The sequence below is a fragment of the Narcine bancroftii genome, chromosome 1 (genome assembly GCF_036971445.1).
Source record: "Narcine bancroftii isolate sNarBan1 chromosome 1, sNarBan1.hap1, whole genome shotgun sequence".
NCBI classification, from domain to species: Eukaryota; Metazoa; Chordata; class Chondrichthyes; order Torpediniformes; family Narcinidae; genus Narcine; species Narcine bancroftii.
The window spans coordinates 249240171-249260058 of NC_091469.1; the positions used below are offsets into that span (position 1 = coordinate 249240171).

Genomic DNA, 19888 nt, shown 5'->3' on the forward strand with positions numbered 1-19888 from the left:
TGAGATGTCAACAAAGGTTTTATAACAGCTTGAATAACTTCATTTAATTGCATACACTGTGATTCAGTAAAGCTCAGCTCTGCTCTCTCTGACATAGTGGCAGAACAAGGTAACTGCAGCTCCTGCTGCAACTCAACAGAAGGCATTTTAAAAATTTTACTGCGGGTCTGAACTCCCAGTGACGGCACTCCGACTTCCTCAGGGAGTCGACGCTGGTCTCCCCCCGTATCTCGTTTTTTCATCAATTCACAAAGAAAAACGATTTCTTCAGATTGAAATGCTACCTGATGCATTTCCAACAATGGAGTTATCTTCCTGTGTGCTCCCTCCATTGAAATCAAAAGGCTTTCCAAATCGGGGTCCACTTCTTGGGAACAGCACCTTCTTCCAGAGAACGGGTAATTCCAGCGCCATCCTTCATTTGGTGAGTAATAGGTTTTTTTTCAGCCCCTACAGGCAATCTTTGGAGTTTAGACAATGAAGAGATTGAGCCTGGGGCTGTATCAAGTCGTCTAGGCCCCAAATCTTCAGAAAATGTAACTTCTTTTGAACTTGAGGTTTAGTCTTTTTGCCATTAGTGGCCATAATAATTCCTTAATACTTTAAACTAAAATTTAAAAAGTTTAAACTTGAAAACAAAGGGTTAAAAAACAGATATTTAAAAGTCTGGCCAGAGAGGTCGAGATTGCACGTCTAGACTTTACGCCATCTTGCCACGCCCCTTGGCATTCTTCATTTTGATGCTTCCTGATGGTAGTGGGTCAAAAATACTATGTGCTGGTTGGAAAGGATCCTCAATAATTCTTTAAGCTCTATTTAAGCCATGTTCCCAGTGAATGTAGTCGGTAGAGGAAAGGGAGACCTCACTGATCTTCTCAGCCATTTTGACAATCCTCTGTATTGTGTACAAAGCTCAGATTTGCACTTCACTTGATTTATGTAATCTCATGCCCCATTTGAAGCCTGCTAGTAGTCTTGTCCAATCTTTTATAACTAAAATGTATCTCTTCACTCATCCTGAATCAGACTATTATTTAAATAGTGAAGGATTTGTATCCTGCTGTTGTGCAGAGGGACTTGTGAGTATTTATGGTTTGCAAGTGCAGAGGACTCTGGCTCTAATTCTGGCTTTCAGCACAGACTACAATGGATTTGGTGTTTTTTCTTCACAGGTGTATTTGACCCAGCTCTTATTGGGGACAAGCCCAAGTGGTATGCCCATCAACTCCAACCCATTTACTACCGGGTGTATGACAGCAACTCCCAGCTTGCTGAAGCCTTCAACATACCCATTGAGAAAGACGATGGGTCTGAGCCAACCGATGACAGGTTAGTTTGGATAAGAATGAGAATTTATCACTTCCTCAACCCTCTCTCTGGCTAGAGGCTGCTCAGCCCATCAGATCCTTGAGCTAGTAAATGCCCACTCTTCTGTCTCTAAATTGAGCCATTCCCTTCATTCTTTCCTTCTGATTTGATACTTTTTGTTCGTGTGCTTAATTTTTATTCTAGATTGACTAATTTTTCCTCCTTGGTCTCTTCCTCACTGCAACAACCTGTACTAATGCACCTTCACCGTCGCTGGGTTAAAATCCCGGAACTCTCACACTACCCATTACTCCAGGTCTGCAGCGGCTCAAGAAGGCAGCTCCACGCCACCACCTTGAATGCAATTTAGGATGGATATTAAAGTGCTGGCTCACATCTCTTGAAGAAAACAAAACAGGCAATCTGCTATCAAACAGATTACCAAATATCATGTCATACAGTGGCCTAAGGCTTGGTTACAAGAATAGAAGGAACAGGAATTGGTCAAGTGATTGACAGACTTACGATTCTTTTTCTTTGAGAAAAGAAACTTCTCATTTTTGTTAGAAATGGGAAACTCTTTGTTCTGAAGACTGGTTTTGGATTCTCCTACCTATATTGTTTTTTCATATACCTTTGATAAAGTTTAATTTATAAATTAGACACAATAATAATTAAGAACAATTATAACGACATAACAGTAATAAAAGTTATGTGAATGTGCTCATTTTCTCTCTCTCCTCCCCCCCCCCTTAATATTTTTGGACTGTGGAAAGCGAAACCATGGATAAGGGGAGACTACTATAATTAAATATGAAGAACTAGCTCTATGCTGCACTCCAGATATGATCTTATGCTTTGATGTTCCATAACTTTTGAATTAAAGTTCTACACTCCATTTGCCTTCCTAATCACTAGCTCAACCCTGAAACCACCTTTTAGTGTCCCCTGTACCTGTGCCCCCAGACTGCTTGGTACTGCAGCATTTTATTGTTGCATTCCTTCAGTGTAATTCCGCTTTATTATTCAAAGTAGATCACCTCACATTTCCCACATTATACTCTACACATTTTCTATGTCAGTTTGCATGTTCTTTGTGTCCTCTTCACTACTTGCAACACACCAATCTTTGTATCATTGCCACATATGATTATAGCCCACGCTGTCCCTTCAGTCAAGAAATTGTGGTCCTCAAACTGATCCCTGGTGCGCTCTATGGGCTACCGATCGCTAATCCAAAAATGGCCCGCTTCTTAGGACTGTCTTCTCTCACGGTCAGTACATTCATGGTTTTGAATGATTCGCACACTGATGAACTGGTTTGGCCCAAGCAGAAAAAGGCCCTTCAACCCACTGAGTCATGATAACCATTAAATTCCTATTCATATCAATCCCCTTCACCAGCATTTGATCCATAGCCACCTATGTCTTGGTAGTTGAAGTGCTCATCTGGATACTTAAATGTTGTGAGAGTCAATGCCTACACCACCCCTCAGTCAGTGCATTCAAGATTGTAACAACCCTTAGAGAGAATAAAGTTCTTCCAAAGATCCCCTGTAAACTATTTACCCTTGTTCTAAGGTTATGTAATCTACTTTTATCCACCTCTGGTTTGGAAAAAGTTTCCTCCGATCTGAACCACATTTGGCCCTTGTAATTTAGGGCTCGTCATTCAGTTCTCCTTCTCCCATCAGCCACCTTCAAAATATATCAGCCCACCTGACCTCTCTTCACATCCAAGCCATTCAAAACCAGGTGATATCTGACCAATATCCCCTGTGCCCTCCCTGTAATCAGGTCCTTCTCCAAGTATGGTGAAGAGAACCATACACAGTGCTCCAGTTGTGTACCATAATCTCCCCCCACCCCCACTTTCTATGCCCTGATTAATGCCTCCTTCACTGCCTTGTACACTCATGCTTCATATTTGTGAAATCCATGCCAGGAGGACCAGTGGTGATAGAATTGTGACTTCTATCATTGCTCTCTCAATCCAGAGATGCTGAGAATCTTTTGTGAACAGATTTGCTTGTTGACTGCTGCTCACTCTTGTCATCTAACCTTGTGTGATATCTTCATTTCAGTGGGAGCGACAGTGTAGATTACAACGACTCCAGCTCTTCCTACTCCTCCCTTGGTGACTTCGTTAGTGAGATGATGAAATGTGACATCAAAGGGGACACACCCAGTGAGTAGCCAATGAGATAACTTTATCCCCTTTGAACTCGATGCACCTGGAAGAAGTGAATTCTCTGCATTCTGCTGTCCTGGAATGGTGACCATATCAAATAGTATCATGTCACGTCACTCGTGATACAGTGCCAGTAGCCTGTGAGAGACTCGGAACTTGCAATTAAAAAAGGGTATTAAAAACACTCTGAGATAAGCACATGGATGTGAGAAAAAATGGAGGGTAATGGTTGTGAGTAGGGAAGGGTTAGATTGTGGAATAGATTTACATAAGTCAGAACATTGTTGTGGGCTGAAGGGCATGGACTAGGCCGTAGGGTTCTATAAATCACAGAGAGAACATTCAGGAATAGCAAGCAATTAGAAACCAAACCGGGTCAGATAAAGAATGTGACCCTTTACCGTATATTTGGGTTGCTGATCCAATTGGACTAGCAACTTTCTGTATGGGTCTGTTCTCGCTACTGATGAAATAGTGTTTGTGTGCAAGAGGGAGTACAATAAAGGCTCACAAGATTGATTTGTGGGAGGGCGAGATTGTCCTCTGAGCTGTTTGGCTGACTTGGCTAAGACTCCATAGAAGATTGAGAAATGGTGACAAGGTAAATGCAGAAATGATGTTGCTCTTGGCTGAGGTATCTGAATACACAGATCACCAATTTCAGTGCTCAGGCCAGAAGAAATCTCTTCACCCAGTGAGGATTGACTACAATTCTCATCCAAAGAGGACTATTTTGGAGGCTTGTTCACTGAATATCTTCGTCAATGATAGAATGTTGGAAATTAGAGGAATCAATGGCCATTGAGAGTAAACTCAGGAAAGTGATGTTGAGGCAAAAGATCTGCTGGGATCTTGGAAGGCATGAGAGATTATGTGTTTCTTCTATTTAATGTGCTGAAAGTTGAAAAACTGAATTGATGTTGGTGAAGGAAAGAGTGGAAGGGTGCAGATGGGATGATGAACTTTTTCTCCCAGCCTCTCAGATTTGTATTTAGAGTCGGTTCCTTGTAGAGATTTTCAGTGAGAAGTTAAAAATTGAGGTTGGAATTGAGTTTAGTGGCATTGTGGTGGTTTTCACCGTGTTTGCATGTATGTGCTGAGCATGGCCTTCTGATTGCAGACATTGATCCTCTGACCCACGCTGCTCTTGGTGATCCCAGTGAGATAGAGTTCCAGGGTTTTCAGAAGTATCGCGAAGATCTGCACGACCAGGGGATCGACAGTGAGAACTCCCTGGAGACTAATCCTCCTCGTTCAAGCTCAAGTACCACTGCAAGCAGCAGCCCAAGCACAGTCATACAGGGCATCAACCATGTAAGTGTGCCGAGCGGAGACCATCTGTTCCTGTCGACCATGCAGCTGAAGCTTGGCTTTCTTCCGACTCTGTGAGGACTCCCAGCTCCTGCTGCAGCTGGTCGCCTTCATGTCATCATGTAGGATCCTGTTCTCAGTTTCCTACCTCCATCGAAACAGCAAAACTGCCTTCTGTTTCATTGCCTATGAAGTTATAAAGTACATCTCAACTTTGCTGTCCTCTGACTCTTTCCCTTTTGCACCAGTACAGCACTTGGTTAACTTTCATTCAACGCACCTTGTATTGCGTCTCAGCAATTTCCAACCGGACAGCATTAACATCGACTTCAGTTTCCATTAACCCGAGTGTCTCTCATTCCCTAACCCCCATCTCTTTTCCTCCAGTTCCCCTTTCCCTTCTCTCTCCATTCAGTACTATCTTCTCCCTCTATTACTTCTCAGCTGCCCTCCCACCTGGAGATTGAGCATAGAACACTACAGTACAGTTCAGGCTTTTTGGCCTTTGATGTTGAGCCGATCCATATATTCCTTAAAAAAAGGACTAAACCCTCTACTTTGTAACCCCTCTACTTTTCTTTCATCCGTGTGCCTAAGAGTCTCTTAAATGCCCCCAATGTTTCCGCTTCCATCACCACCCCCGGCAATGCATTCCAGGCCCCCTCAACTCTGTAAAAACCTGACATCGCCCCTAAACTTTCCTCCCTTCACACTGTACACACATCCTCCGGTGTTTGCTATTGCTGCCCTGGGAAAAAGGTGCAGGCTGTCCACCCTATCTATGCCTCTCATAATCTTGTAGATCTCTGTTAAGTCTCTTCTCATCCTTCTACACTCCAAAGAGAAACGCCCAGCTCTGCTAACCTTGCCTCTTAAGACTTATTTTCCAATCCAGACAACATCCTGGTAAATCTTCTCTGCACCCTCTCCATTGCTTTCACATCCTTCCTATAATGAGGTGACCAGAAGTGAACACAATATCCCAAATGTGTTCTCACCAGAGATTTGTAGAGTTGCAACATGACCTCTTGACTCTTGAACTCAATTCCCCCTATTAATGAATCCCAATATCTCATAGGCTTTCTTAAATATCCTATCAAGCTGCGTGGCAACCTTGAGAGATGTATGGATTTGGACCCCATCAGTTCACCCACTCTCTTAAGTAACCGATCATTAACCCCGTTCTCAGCCTTTTTGTTTAACCTTCCAAAATGCATCATCTCACATTTATCCGAAGAACTCCACTTTTCTGCCCAAATCTGCATCCAGTCCATATCCTTATGTGACCTACAGCAACCTTCAGCACCATCAACAACTCCTCCAAACTTCATATAGTCTGCAAATTTACTGACCCATCTAAGTCATTTATAAAAATCACAAAGGGCAGGGGTCCCAGAACAGATCTCTGCAAAATTCCACTAGTTACTGACCTCCAGGCAGAGTACCCTCCTTCTGCTACTACTCTGTTTTCTACATGCAAGCCAATTTTTTATCCATCCAGCTAAGGTTCCATGGATCCTGTGCCTCATGACTTTCTGAACGTCTCATATAGGGGACATTGTCAAATGCCCTACTAAATTCCACATCAAGCTCATCTACTGCCCTACCCTCATCAATTTATTTTGTTACCTCCACAAAAATCTCATGCCGATTATCCTTGAGTAGACTGTACTTCTCCAAATGCCCATAGATCCTATCTTTAAGAATCTCTTGCCTGTTAGCCTATGCTCCTCCCCTTCCCCCCGACCTTTTTATATATATATACCTGTGTTTTTGTTTGTATCTGATGAAGGGCCCAGGCCTGAAACATTGGTTACCTTTAACTTCCTATGGACGCTGCGTGACCTGCTGAGTTTCTCCAGAACGGTTATGTATTGCACTCGACCCCAGCATCTGTGGACTTTCTTAACTCAAGTTAACTTTCTTGCATTTTAAAATCCCATGTCAACATTTTCTGATTTTAAGTTTTTGTGCCTGTGTCAGGAATCCATCCCACGTTTTGACTGCCCCTACTTGTATCAGAATTTTGGAAGGTCCCATTCAAACCATTTTCCCCTCCTCCTGGCTTCCTGCAATTTTGCTTTCCTAACTTGCTCCCAAGTTTTTTGTCTATGATTTATATCCGGTGGCACAGTTAGTGCAATGCTGTTACTGTGCCATTGACCCAGTACAGACTGGTGGTGCTGCCTGTAAGAAGTATGCACCTTTTTCCCTTGCCTGTGTGGATTTGTTCCGGTTTCTTCTCGCATTCCAAAGAAGGACAGGGTTAGAAGGTAAATGGGTCACATGGGAGGTAATTGGGTGGCGCGGACTCATGAGCCGGAAGAGTGCATGACTGTGGTGTAAAAATAATAGCTATCCTGTTGTTGCTCTACCATAAACGATTTGTCATAGAGTCAAGGTGCATGGATACAGGCCCAGCCTGCTCATACCAACCAAAATATTTCACCCACACTTGTCCCATCTGCCTGCATTTGGCCCACATCCCTCAAACCCTATGTTTTGGCCTTGACTCTCCAGCCACATAGAGAGTTTTGTCCATCTCCCAGCTCTGGGAGCCCATGCTCATTCACTTTCTTGCTGCCAGGTAATCACAATCGGGTAAGCCCAGGTGGAGCATGCCCTGGGTCCTCTTATCTAGCTCCCACTGGTTCCTTTCTCCCCGCCTCAGATCCTGCTCCCACCTGCACATCTTTTCAGGTTGGAGCAAGCCCTTTTAGCAAGAGGTTGCGGAATTCACTGTCTTTTTCCTTCTGTCCTGTCAGGAACCCATCGACTCAGCAGATGCTGATGAAAAGACTCTGGTCTCCCACAACCACATCACAGCGACCTCGATTCAGGCCTTTGCTAAAGCCAACTTGGAGCGACGGGAGAGTGATGCCTTGTCTGAGAGTGCAGGGCGGCTGAAGGACTATGACAACCCCTACTTTGAGCCTCAGTACGGGTTCCCCACTGAGGAAGGCGATGATGATCAAGGGGAGAGCTATACCCCCAACTTCATTCAACCCATTAATGGGAATGGGTGAGAAAATACACTGACTGTTCTCAGTCGAGGGCTTGGTGCTGGGATAGAATGGGAAGGGAATGGTGTGGGGGCCTGTGATGCTTTCCTTCATGAGAAAGGTGATCAAGTGGGGTTCCTTCTTTGCAGCAAGAGCCTCCCTTAAATTGGGGAGGCGATGGTGATGAAGTGAATGGGAATTGCCAGGGGTGGAGTGAACAGGCATTGCGGGGACAGTGGTGGTGGAGTGAACAGGCATTGCCAGGAGTGAATGGACAGTGCCGGGGGTGATGATGGAGCGAATGGGCATTGACAGGGGCAGTGGTGGAATGAATGGGCATTGCTGGGGAGTGGTGGAGTGAATGGGCAGGGACAGTGGTGGAGTGAATGGGCAGCGCCGGGGGTAGTGGCGGAGTGAATGGACATTGCTAGGAGTAGAGCGAACTGGCATTGCCAGGGGCGGTGGTGGAGTGCACGGGCATTGCCAGGGGCAGTGGTGAAGTGAATGGGCAGTGCCGGGGGTAGTGGTGGAGTGAATGGACATTGCCAGAGGTAGAGCGAACGGGCATTGCCAGGAACGGTGGTGGAGCAAGCAGGCATTGTGTAAGGCAGTGAAGGGTGGCTCGTCTAAGAGACTCTTAAATAGGCATATGGGTTATGGAAATGAAGGAGGGAAGGATTAGATTGTGTGGGGGTAGGTTTATGTAGGCCAGAACAATATCATAGACCAAAGGATCAGTACTGTACTGTTCTGGGATACCTGGTCTCAGAACCACGGAGTATCCAGAATAATCAACTATGTGAAGTTCCTACGATGGTACATGGGACAACAGAAAGACTTGGTCGCTTTCAGGGTCTGTGCCACTGAGATAGGGATCCAAGTGCAGCTCAGGTCTCACACTCATCATAGAACCATAGAACATTACAGCACAGAACACAGGCCCTTCATCCTTCTAATAGTGCCAAACTATTACTCTATTACCCTAATGTCCCACTGACCTACACCGAGTCCATACCCCTTCCTTCCATGTACCTGCCCAAATTTTTCTTGTGTGAAAATTATTAGCATAGCAGTTAGCTCAATGCTGTTACAGCGCCAGCGATCAGGATTTGGGTTAGAATCCCGCGCTGTCTGTAAGGAGTTTGTACATTCTCCCCATTGTCTTGCATGGGTTTTCCCCAGGGACTCTGGTTTCCTCCCACCCTTCAAAACGTACCGAGGGTATAGGTCATTCGGGTGTGGGGCGGCACGGGCTCAAGGACCGAAAGGCCTGTTACCATGCCGAATGTATGCATTCACCTCTTCAGCTGGCAGCTCTATCCACACTTCCACCACTCTCTGTGTGAAGAAGTTCTCCCTAAACTTTTCTCCAATTACCCTGAACCCATATCCTCTGGTTTGTCTCTCACCTAACCACAGTGGAAAAAAACCTATCGACATTTACTGTCTTTACCACTCATAATTGTGTATACCCCTATCAAATCTCCCCTCATTCTTCTATGCTCCAGGAATTAAGTCTTAACCTTTTCCTGTAACTCAGTTCCTAAAGTCCTGGCAACATCCTAGCAAATCTTCTCTGCACTCTTTCTATCTTATTGATATCTTTCCTGTGGTTATGCAATCAAAACTGCAGACAGTATTCCATTGGACGTGTTTGTATGTTCTCCCTATGTCTTGCATGGGATTTCCCCAGGGACTCCGGTTTCCTCCCACTGTTCAAAAACTTACTGGGGGTGTAGATTAATCGGGTGTAAATTGGGTGGCACGGACTCGTGGGCTGAAATGGCCTGTTACCGTGCTGTATGCCTACATTTTAAAAAGAATTTAAAATCAAGGAATGTCTTGCTCTGGAGTGAGGGTGCAACTAGAAGAATACAGGGATTTAGGGATATAGATGTACAACCCAATGAAATCGATAATGCCTTTTTTATATGCCAATGAAAACCAACCCAGGAATCAGGATTCCTTTCCAGAGTAATGGTATTGAAAGCAAGTGAACTTGTGTTCAAATTATTGTGGCCAAGAGGTTTAGCGCAGAGTTGTGCATGTTACAAAAGGGCAACCAACAAGATGCTGGGGGCATCTGTAGGCAGAAATGATCAGTCGACATTTCAGGCTGGAATTCAGAACGCTGACTGACTGTTTCTCCCCACGGATGCTCCCTGACCTGCTGAGTTCCTCCTCCAGCTCCACGGTTGCTCAAGGTTCCAACATCTGAAATCTCTGTGCGAGTCCATTTCTGCCCTTGTGCACAGGGTGGCAGATCAGGTAGCGCTACTGCCCCAGATCCAGAGAATTTGATCGCTGTCTGTGGGGAGTTTGCAGGATTTGGGTCTTCCCGACCCATCTCCTTTCAGTTCTGGTTTCCTCTCACATTCCCACAGGTGTGCCAATTGACTGCTGTGAATTGGCCCATATGCAGACAGGAATGAGGATAATTGATGTAATAGTGAACAGGTTACAGGAAAATAAGGGGGGATGCGTAAAGGATAAGCAAGAGAAATGCTGGAAAGCTGCAGCCACTAACGAGCTGCTGGGAAGGAAATAAACTGTCAGCATTTTGGGCTGGAACCCTTCATTCCGACTGGGAAGGAAGAGGGTGGAAGCCAGAATAAAAGGGTGGGGGCAGGGGAGGAGCATGAGCTGGCAGATGAGAGGTGAATACAGGTGGGAAGGGGAAGAAGGTGGGTAAGGGGACAAATTGAGAATAAAGTAGGAAGACAGGAGGTGTTGGAAGGAAGAAGCAGAGGGCTGAGGAAGATGCACTTTGATTGGAGAGGATGTTAGGTCAGGGAAGGAGATGGGGAGTTAGAGGAAGGATGAGGTGTCTGATGGACAGCTCAAGAGGGCAGCTGAGAAACGGGGAGAAGAAATTGACTCAGAGGGATGGGGAAAAGAAAGGGGGGGTGTTGAAAATGTGGAAAGGTCAGTGGAAAATTGAGGTGTCACTGTCAATGCCATCTGGTTAGAGAATGCTGAGAATAAATATAAGGTGGTGTTGTTCCAATTTTTTTTATAGTCTCCACCTGGCACTGCAGTAAGCCATGGGCATGTCAGTGTGGCAATGGGGTGTGGGATTGATCGATTTGCTCTGATGCGTTCCTCAACAAGGAAGTGTGAAGTGTCATACCAGGCTGTCATGTTCCAGGCCCCTGAAGCTACTACGTCCCAACAGTTTGAGTCTCCCGAGCGACTCTGAGATGGAATCAGATTCACGGACGAATTCTCCGAACTCCACCATCTCCAACAACAGCAGCGAGGGAATTGGAGGATTCATGTCATTTGCCAGTAAGTATTTACAGACTTGGGTCTGGGCTTGGTGCCTCGGGAAGAGTTTGCCTGAATTCATTTCCTTTGTCCAGTTTTCCCAGACTCCATGCCGATGAAAGTCTGCTGTGATGCGTGCGGCCTGCACCGTCCTGTGATTTTCACAATATTGCTGAGAGAATGGACATAGTAAGGCCCTGATAACCTAGCACCCTGAGGTGCTGGGCTGGCAGATGTTCTGCTCTTCAGGGTGCTGCCTCTTTCAGTATCCACTCTTTGATGTCACCCAGCAGGGAAATAAATTTCCTAGGGACCACATGTTTCTGGGAAAAGGGGAGTATGGGGAAACACATCCCTAGTACATCCAGAGGCAGCCTGGGAACCAATATCTCATGAACCAAATACTGAGATGTCTGTTTTTCCAAACATCAGGCAATGGATTATTGGGGTACAATATAACTATAAAACATTACAGCAGAGAAACAGGCCTTTCGGCCCTTCTAGTTCATGCTGAACTATTAACCATATAACCACTTACAGCACAGAACAGGCCAGTTCGGCCCTACTAGTCCATGCCGTAGCAAATCCCCACCCTCCTAGTCCCACTGACCAGCACCCGGTCCATACCCCTCTAGTCCCCTCCCATCCATGTAACGATCCAGTCTTTCCTTAAATGTAACCAATGATCCCGCCTCGACCACGTCTGCCGGAAGCTCATTCCACATCCCCACCACCCTCTGCGTAAAGAAATTTCCCCTCATGTTCCCCTTATAATTTTCCCCCTTCAATCTTAAACCATGTCCTCTAGTTTGAATCTCCCCCTTTCTTAATTGAAAAAGCCTATCCACATTTACTCTGTCTGTCCCTTTTAAAATCTTAAACACCTCTATCAAGTCCCCTCTCAATCTTCTACGCTCCAGAGAAAAAAGCCCCAGTCTGTACAACCTTTCCCTGTAACTCAGACCCTGAAATCCTGTCAACATTCTCGTGAACCTTCTCTGCACTCTCTCTATTTTGTTTATATCTTTCCTATAATTTGGTGACCAAAACTGTACACAGTACTCCAAATTTGGCCTCACCAATGCCTTGTACAATTTTTCTGCTTAATTCCACTGACCTTCCTCCAATCCATTGACCTCCATACCTCTCCCATCCATGGACCTGTCCAAATTCTTCTTAAATTTTGAAATTGAGCCCTCATTCACCTGACAAGCTGGCAGCTTGTTCCACACTCCCATCACTCTCTGTGTGAAGAAGTTTCCCCCTTATTTTCTCCCTAAACTTTTACCCTTAACCCATGTCCTCTGGTCTGTATCTCACCTACCCTCAATGGAAAAAGCCTATCTACATTTACTCTCACTACCCCCTTGATAATTTTAAATACCTTTATAAATCTCCCCTCATTTTTCTATGCTCCAGGGAATAAAGTCCTAACTTGTTTAATCTTTCCTTGTAATTCAGTTCCTGAAATCTGGACCACATCCTAGTAAATCTTCTCTGCATTCTTTATATTTTATTGATATCTTTCCTGTAGTTAAGTGACCAAAACTGCACAAAATACTCCAAATTTGGACTCACCAATATCTTATACAACTTTACCATGACATCCCAACTCCTGAACTTCACACTTTGATTTCTGAAGGTCAATGTATCAAAAGCTCTCTTCACAACCCTATCTCCCTGTGATGCCACTTTCAGGGAATGATGTATCTGTATTTCCTATTTCCAGGTCCCTCTATTCCACCGCAATCCTCAGTGTCCTATCATTTACCGTGTACATCCTTTCTTAGTTGGTCCTTCCAAAATGAAACACCTCACACATGTCTGCATTAAATTCCATCTGCCACTTTCCAGTCTATTTTTCTAGATGGTCCAGGCCCCCCACAAATGTGCTGGAGAAACTCAGCAGGTCACGCAGCATCTGTATGAAGTAAAGGGGAACCAATGTTTTGGGCCTGAGCCCTTCATCGAGGTGTGAGCAGAAAATGTGCAGGTGCCTAGGGTTGAGGGGGAGGGAGCAAGGGGCAGGGGAGGTCATAGGTGGATACAGGTGGAATGGTAAAGTGCTGCATTTGGTAAATCAAAGCAGAGGGAAGGGAAGGGGGTGGAGAAGCCGGTGGGGGGGGTGGGAGAGATAAGAGGGGTAAGGAAAGAGAGAGACGCAGGGAGGGATTTAACAGTAACAAGAGTCTGCTGCTGCCTATAACGATTTTGTATGTTCTCCGCCCTCCCTCCCTTATCTACCCATTACCTCCTGCCTGTAGGACTGTGCTCCTCCCCCTACCCCTTCTCCCCACCATTTTGTTTGAATGATTGCCTATATTTTGTTCATACCTTGATGAAGGGCTCAAGCTCAGAACATTGGTTATGTATCTTTATCTTTGCTATATAATGTACACTGATCTGCTGAATTTCTCCAGCATTGAGTTTTTACTTCAATTACAGAGTCTGTAGACTTTCATGTTTTACTCTTGTATGTTCTCCCTCTGTCTGCATGGGTTTCCTCAAAGTGTCCTGGTTTACTCCCATTCTCCAAAAACGTTAGGGTTTGTCGATGTAAAAATGCTGGAGAAACCCAGCAGGTCTCACAGCATCCATAGGAGGAGGTAAAGATGTATAACCAACATTTTAGGGCCTGAACCCTTCATCAAGGTGAGTTGGTTAATTGGTGTATTTGGGCAGCGCAGGCCCATGGACCAGAATTAAAAATTAAAAGTAGTCTGGTTGGAGAGTGCGCAGACAGAGTATAAGGTGTTGTTCCTTCAACTTGCAGGTAGCCTTTGTTTGGCAGAGGATGAGGCCATGGTCAAACATGTCAGTGTGGGAATGGGGTGTGGAATTAAAATGAATTATTGAACATGAACATTGTGGTGAATCCTTTCTGTATGTGTATGTTGTACATTAAGAGGTGGTAAAAGTGCATTAGACCCAGACGTTGAGGATAATGGGTGCTGCACTGGATCTTCTGAAGTTGAAGCAAGAGTGTAAAATAATTTGACAGAGGATCTAGTGTTGGTTTCGTTGACTGGTTCTCTTATTACTTGTTTTTCCCAATTCCTAAAGATTTATCAATTTCTGTCTGTGTGCTTGTGTATTGACTGAGAATCCACTTGACTGAGAAGTGTTCCAAAGATTCACAGTCCATATCAGTTTTAGCCAACCTAACCATTAACATCAGGCAACAGTGCCTGATTCTGGAGGCCCGCCCCTTGGTAACCAGCCACTTAAGCCTTCTGAGCACCTCCTGTGAATCAGTTTTGATGCCCCTCATCCTTTACAAGCTCCAAACATCACAGGCTCGTTCTGCTCCGTTTCTTCCCGTGTGGACCACCTCTCATTGCAGGAGTGAATTCATGAGCTCTTAGTCATTGAGTCACACAGCGTGGAAACTGGTCAAACTTGCTCCTACTGACCAAACTGTCCCACCCACACCAGTCTCACCTGCCTAGATTTGGCCCATGCTCCTCTGAATTGAGACTATGCATGTATCTGTCCAATTTTTTACTTCAACATTCCTGCCTCATCCACCTTCTCTGGCAGCATGTCCAAATTCCCACCACTCTGTCAATAAAAAAAAAGTTACCTCTCAGGTTCCTATCAAATTTCTTCTCCCCACCCAACCCCTCACCTGAAACCTATGTCCTCTGGTTACCAGTTCCCTTACTCTGGGCAAAATATTTTATGCATTCACCCAGTCTGTCCCTCTCATGATTTTGTACATATCTATGAGATCAGCCTTCATCGTCCTGTGCTCCAAGGAATAAAGTAAAAACACATCGAAATGCTGGAGGAATTTGGCTGGTCTTTTCAGTGTCTATTGGAGACAGAGGGCCTGAGCCCTTCTTCAAGGAATAAGCCAGAAGCAGGAAATCTTGGAAGGTCTCAGAATTCAGACAATGGGGAGGAATCCAGACCACAAAAGGTGCTCATTGGATCTGTCATTGGATCTGAGAAGGGAAGAATTTATCATGTCTGTGCTAATCAAGAGACAGAGGCGATTGGGGTGGAGGGGGGGGGGGGGAGAGAGAGTTTAACGAAAGCCAGAGAAGTCAATATTAATGCCCTCTGGTTGGATGGTGCCCAATTGGAAGATGAGGAGTTGTTCCTCCAATTTACGAGTGGTGTCAGTCTGGCAGTACATGAGACCATGGACAGACATGTCAGCAAAGGAATGGGATGGGGAATTGAAATGGGTGGCCCCTGGGAGATCCCCACTATTGTGGCCACCCATAAATTGGAGGAACAACACCTCATCTTCCAACTGGGGACCCTCCAACCAGATGGCATTAATATCGCCTTTTCTAGCTTCCTCCGTCATCCTTCCCTATCTCTGTCTCTCAATTCATGCAAACATGATAAATTATTACCTCGTCCCTTATCATAATCATATCCAATGAACACCTTTTATTGGTCTGGATTCCTCCCCCATTGTTTGAATTCTGAGATTTCCTTCTTCTGGCTTAGTCTGCTTATTCCCTGAAGAAAGGCTCAGGCCTGAAACGTTGGGGATATATCTTTTTCTCCTATAGACACTGAAAGACTGGCTGAGTTCCTTGGTGTATTTTTACTTCATTCACAGCATCTGCTGACTTTTGTGTTTCACTCTCAGGAATAAAGCCCCACTCTGCCCAACCACTCCTTAGGGCTCAGTCCCCCGAGTCCTGACAACATCCTCATAAACTTTCTCTGCACCCTTTCCTGACGATATCTTTACTCCAGCAAGATTTTTTTGTGCTCACATCCTTCCTCAGATCAGGAGATTAAAGGCATGATCAGTCATGCAGTTCAAAGGAAATGAATGGCGAGATTTGGGTTCAGTCTGCTGGGGTGTGTCATGATGTGTGTGGATGGAGAACAGAGAGTAAGTTTGAGCCAGTACAGCAAAGTTGGCCTGATGCAGTGACACGGGATGTGTTCATTCACTGTTCCTTGACACACAGGTAACATCTACAAGAGCCGTGGCAGCAGCTTCAGCCTGTCTAACCTGGCGTTGCCGACCAAAGTAGGGCGAGACAAGATCACACCTTTCCCCAGCCTCAAAGGTATGATGTCCTTTCAGAGACTTGCAGTTTGATATGGAGTGTTGAAACTCATTCAACTGCAGGCATTTGGTATCTTGATTTCAAGAATGCCTGGCTAACATCCTTTCTCATCTTTGTTTTAAAATTGATCAACTGTCCTCTTTTCTGGACTTGCAACTTTCTGAGATATCACTGCTTCTCTGTCTGCCCTTTGTTCCCCACTTCGGCTGGTATTTGTTCCCTGAACCTGCCCCTCTCCCTTTCTCTCACCTCTAAGATGTATTAAGAGCCTATCCTTTGACAAAGTTTTTGATCCTCAGCACAGTGTTAAATTCTTGTTTGATGGTGCTTCCAAGAAACATGGTTCATTTTCCTCCCTATATGTGCTGCGTCTGGGTGGGAGGGTTGTAGGACCATCTGTCCATCATAGGCCATTGCAAAACAAGGAGTTCAAACCCACTCCATCCTTCCTTCAAACAGGGTGGTTTGATCTTGTGTTCCCTTCCTTCTCTCTCCTGCATGTCCCATCATGTGTGCTCTCACCTGCCTCTTACCACTCAGCATGTGTCAATGCTGCAAAGTTCTCCACTTAGTTTCCTGCTTCTTGGTGTGATCCATCTATGTGTGCATCAACTCTGGTCGTAGAAGAAAAGGCACCAAATCAACTGACCAGCATAGCTAGTTGTGGCACTGGGAGTGAGAATCAGTGTTCTTCTCAAAGAACGATTTGGATTCTTGTTCCAGAAGATGTCATAATACTTGGACTCAATAATGTCCTGCTTGGCCCAGGACCATGTCTCACATGACCCTGAGCCTGGGACCTCTTGTCTTGCCAGACCCAGGGCCCTGTCTCGCCAGGCTCACGTTCTCATCCTGCAAAGCAGCACTGATGTATGTGATCTGGTTAATGCCCTGCGATACAAGGGCATTGAGCTAGAATTTCAAAACAAAAGGTATTGCCTTGATGAGATCCTTAATCTTGCACCATTGTTCAATCAAATGCATTCATATCAACCCCCAAGTTTACATTGCTTGGGTTATTTGAAATGCCCAAAACTTGATTGTTGTCAGCCTTAATCATGTTCATGGACTAACAATGGCTCTTTGTGTCAAGAATTCCAAAGTTTTAAAGTTTTTTTTATCATCTGACTGTACATATACAACCAGACAAAACAATGTTTCTCTGGAACACACATCATTCATTTCTCACACTCACATAAAAATACAAATATTCTGGAATAATTTACTGTTTCATTTATGAGAGACACAAGTTTATAGTATACCATTTATCAACCACAGCCTGTGGGAAGAAGCTATATCCACCTAGCAGTCCTGATTTTGATGCTCCTGTACCTCCTTTCCTAATGGTAATGGGTCATAGATCCTGCGTGTTAGATGGCAGGAGTCCGCAATAATTATTTGAGCCCTATTTTAGCAATGATTCTGGTGAATGCTGTCAGTAGAAGAAAGGGAAAACTCAATGATCATCTTGGCCATTTTGCTGATCTATATAGACTTCTATTCACCAGGTAGGGCGCTCTCAATTGTGCTCCTGATGGGGGCTGGTAGCCTTGCCCTCCTCAGGAAGTGTAGGTGCTATTGCATGGTGAAAAATGGTTCTGACAGATTTTTCCCTCTTGATTAAGATTTGACTAAAATCTTCTCTGCACCTTTTCTAAAGCCTCCATATCCTTCCTGTAATGAGGCAACCAGAACTGAACGCAATGCTCCAAGTGTGGTCTAACCAGTGTTTTATGGAGCTACAACAGTTCTTCATAGCTCTTGAACTCAACCCCTTGTCTAATGAAGGCCAGTAAACCATAAGCCTTCTTAACCACTCCATCAACATGCATGGCAACCTTGGAACGTCTATGGATCTGGACCCCAAGAATTCATTCTTCATCCACACTGTAAAGAATCCTGTCATTAACCATGCACTCAATCTTTAAGTTTGACCTTCCAAACTGCATCACTTTACACTTAGCTGGGTTGAACTCCATCTGCCACTTCTCCCCCCAACTCCGCATCCTGTCTTCATCCCATTGTAACTTACGATAACCGCCTATCGTTGTGTCATCTGCAAGCTTACTGACCCACCCCTCCACTTTGTCATCCAATATACTTGGAACAATGTGTAGATAGTCCACCTCAGGACAGGGTTAGACTGGAGAAGTGAGCCTGGCCAGAAGATGGAAGAGTCAGTGGGGACACAATCTTAGAACAGTGATCATCATTCTGAGTTTTAAGAGAATAATGGATACGGTTAGGAGTAGTGGTAGTTGGAGGAGGAGATTTGGAAGTTACTGGCCAGTGCTTCAGACTCTGATCAGTGGAGGAATTTTCCATCCCCTGGGACCACTTCAACCCATTTGTTGAGCCATTAATGCACAAGCAAAAACTTTCCTCCCTAAAGCACACACGAGTGAAGTCGATCGTTCTCTGTGACAGTCCTGAGCTTTTATGGCCAGCACAACTCCCAGCTGTTTCTAAGTATTATTGAACAATTTGTATTTATTCCGCGTACACCATATCTTGTGAGGCCCCACTCACTCGGACCTAGCCCTCTGCAGCCCTCCGCTACCGCTGATCCCTCAAGGAAGCACTCCCTCAGCCATGACCCTCCATCACTGTCGCCTCAAGGAAGCTCTCACACTGTCACTGAACTCAAGTAGTGCATCCTACCCTCAGAATCCTACTCTCAGTCACCACTAATCCCTCAGGAAAAACTGCCCCACCTCTGGTCCTCTGCTACTGACCCATTGGGGCTCCACTTCTTCATCACTGACCCGACATCACTGACCCCCAAGGAGCACCTACTTGGCACTGACCCTTCATTGATACCTTGCAGGAGCATTCCCTTGACCCTGACCCTCTGTTAGCACTGACCCAGTGAGGGAGCACTCCTCTGGCTTGACCCTCGAAGGTTCCACTACCTCAGGCCTGACCATTGGTCACTGACCCCCTCAAGGAAGCCCTCCTGGCACTGACCCCTTGAGGGAGCCCTACCTTGGGCCTTACCTTCCATCACTGATCCCTCAAGGGAGCCCTCCTTTACCTCAGACACCATCACTGATACCTTGAGGGAACCCTCCCTCCATCACTGACCCCTTGAGGGAGCTCTACCTCAGCCCTGACTCTCTGTCACTGACCCTTCAAAGAGCACTTCCTCGATCCTGACCCCCCCCATCACTGACCCCTCGAGTAAGCCCTCCCTTGTTACTGACCCTCTTAATGGAGCACTGCCTCAGTCCTGACTCACCGTCCCTGTCCCTCGAGGGCTCCTCTTTCTAAATTCTGTTATCTACCTTCATCAACTGCATCACATTCCTCAGTGCTGTTCTCATGCACTACATTCACCACCCCCAGCCCCTCCCCGCGGTCTGTGTTCCCACCATCCCCCCCCCCCCTCCTTCCCCACCACTGCAGTCTATGTTCCCACCAACCCCTCAGCCCCACAGTCTGTGCTCCCAGCCCTCCCCCACCCTCGTGGTCTGCATTCTCACCCCATCCTGCAGTCTGTGCTCTCGCCCACCCCTCCACGATCTGCACTCCCATCCTCCCCGATTTGAGTTCACTGCCCCACCTGCGGGGCAGTGAACTCCTCCCCACGATGTGGCCCTGTTGCCTGAGCTGCCCTCCTACTATTCATGCTGTGCTGCTCTGTCCTTGTGCCCCCCGCACTACCCATCGTCACCCTGTTGCCCACACTAGTGGCTGGTTTGCTCCTCCCCCACCCCCAGTTAAGCCTCTGTTTCCCGCATTTCCTTCCTGGGTTCACCCTGTGTTTG

General features: G+C 45.8%; 1 protein-coding gene across 6 annotated transcripts in view; it reads left to right on the forward strand.

The window, feature by feature from the left end:
- Positions 1-19888, forward strand: part of madd (MAP-kinase activating death domain) — a 178129-nt gene that overhangs the window by 84946 nt on the left and 73295 nt on the right. For all 6 annotated transcript variants that reach the window (XM_069894319.1, XM_069894334.1, XM_069894324.1 and 3 more), the window contains exons 10-15: positions 1173-1329; positions 3393-3496; positions 4620-4813; positions 7576-7832; positions 10961-11100; positions 16020-16121. In XM_069894319.1, coding sequence (XP_069750420.1) covers positions 1173-1329; positions 3393-3496; positions 4620-4813; positions 7576-7832; positions 10961-11100; positions 16020-16121 — 954 coding nt within the window. The remainder of the gene's footprint in view (positions 1-1172; positions 1330-3392; positions 3497-4619; positions 4814-7575; positions 7833-10960; positions 11101-16019; positions 16122-19888) is intronic.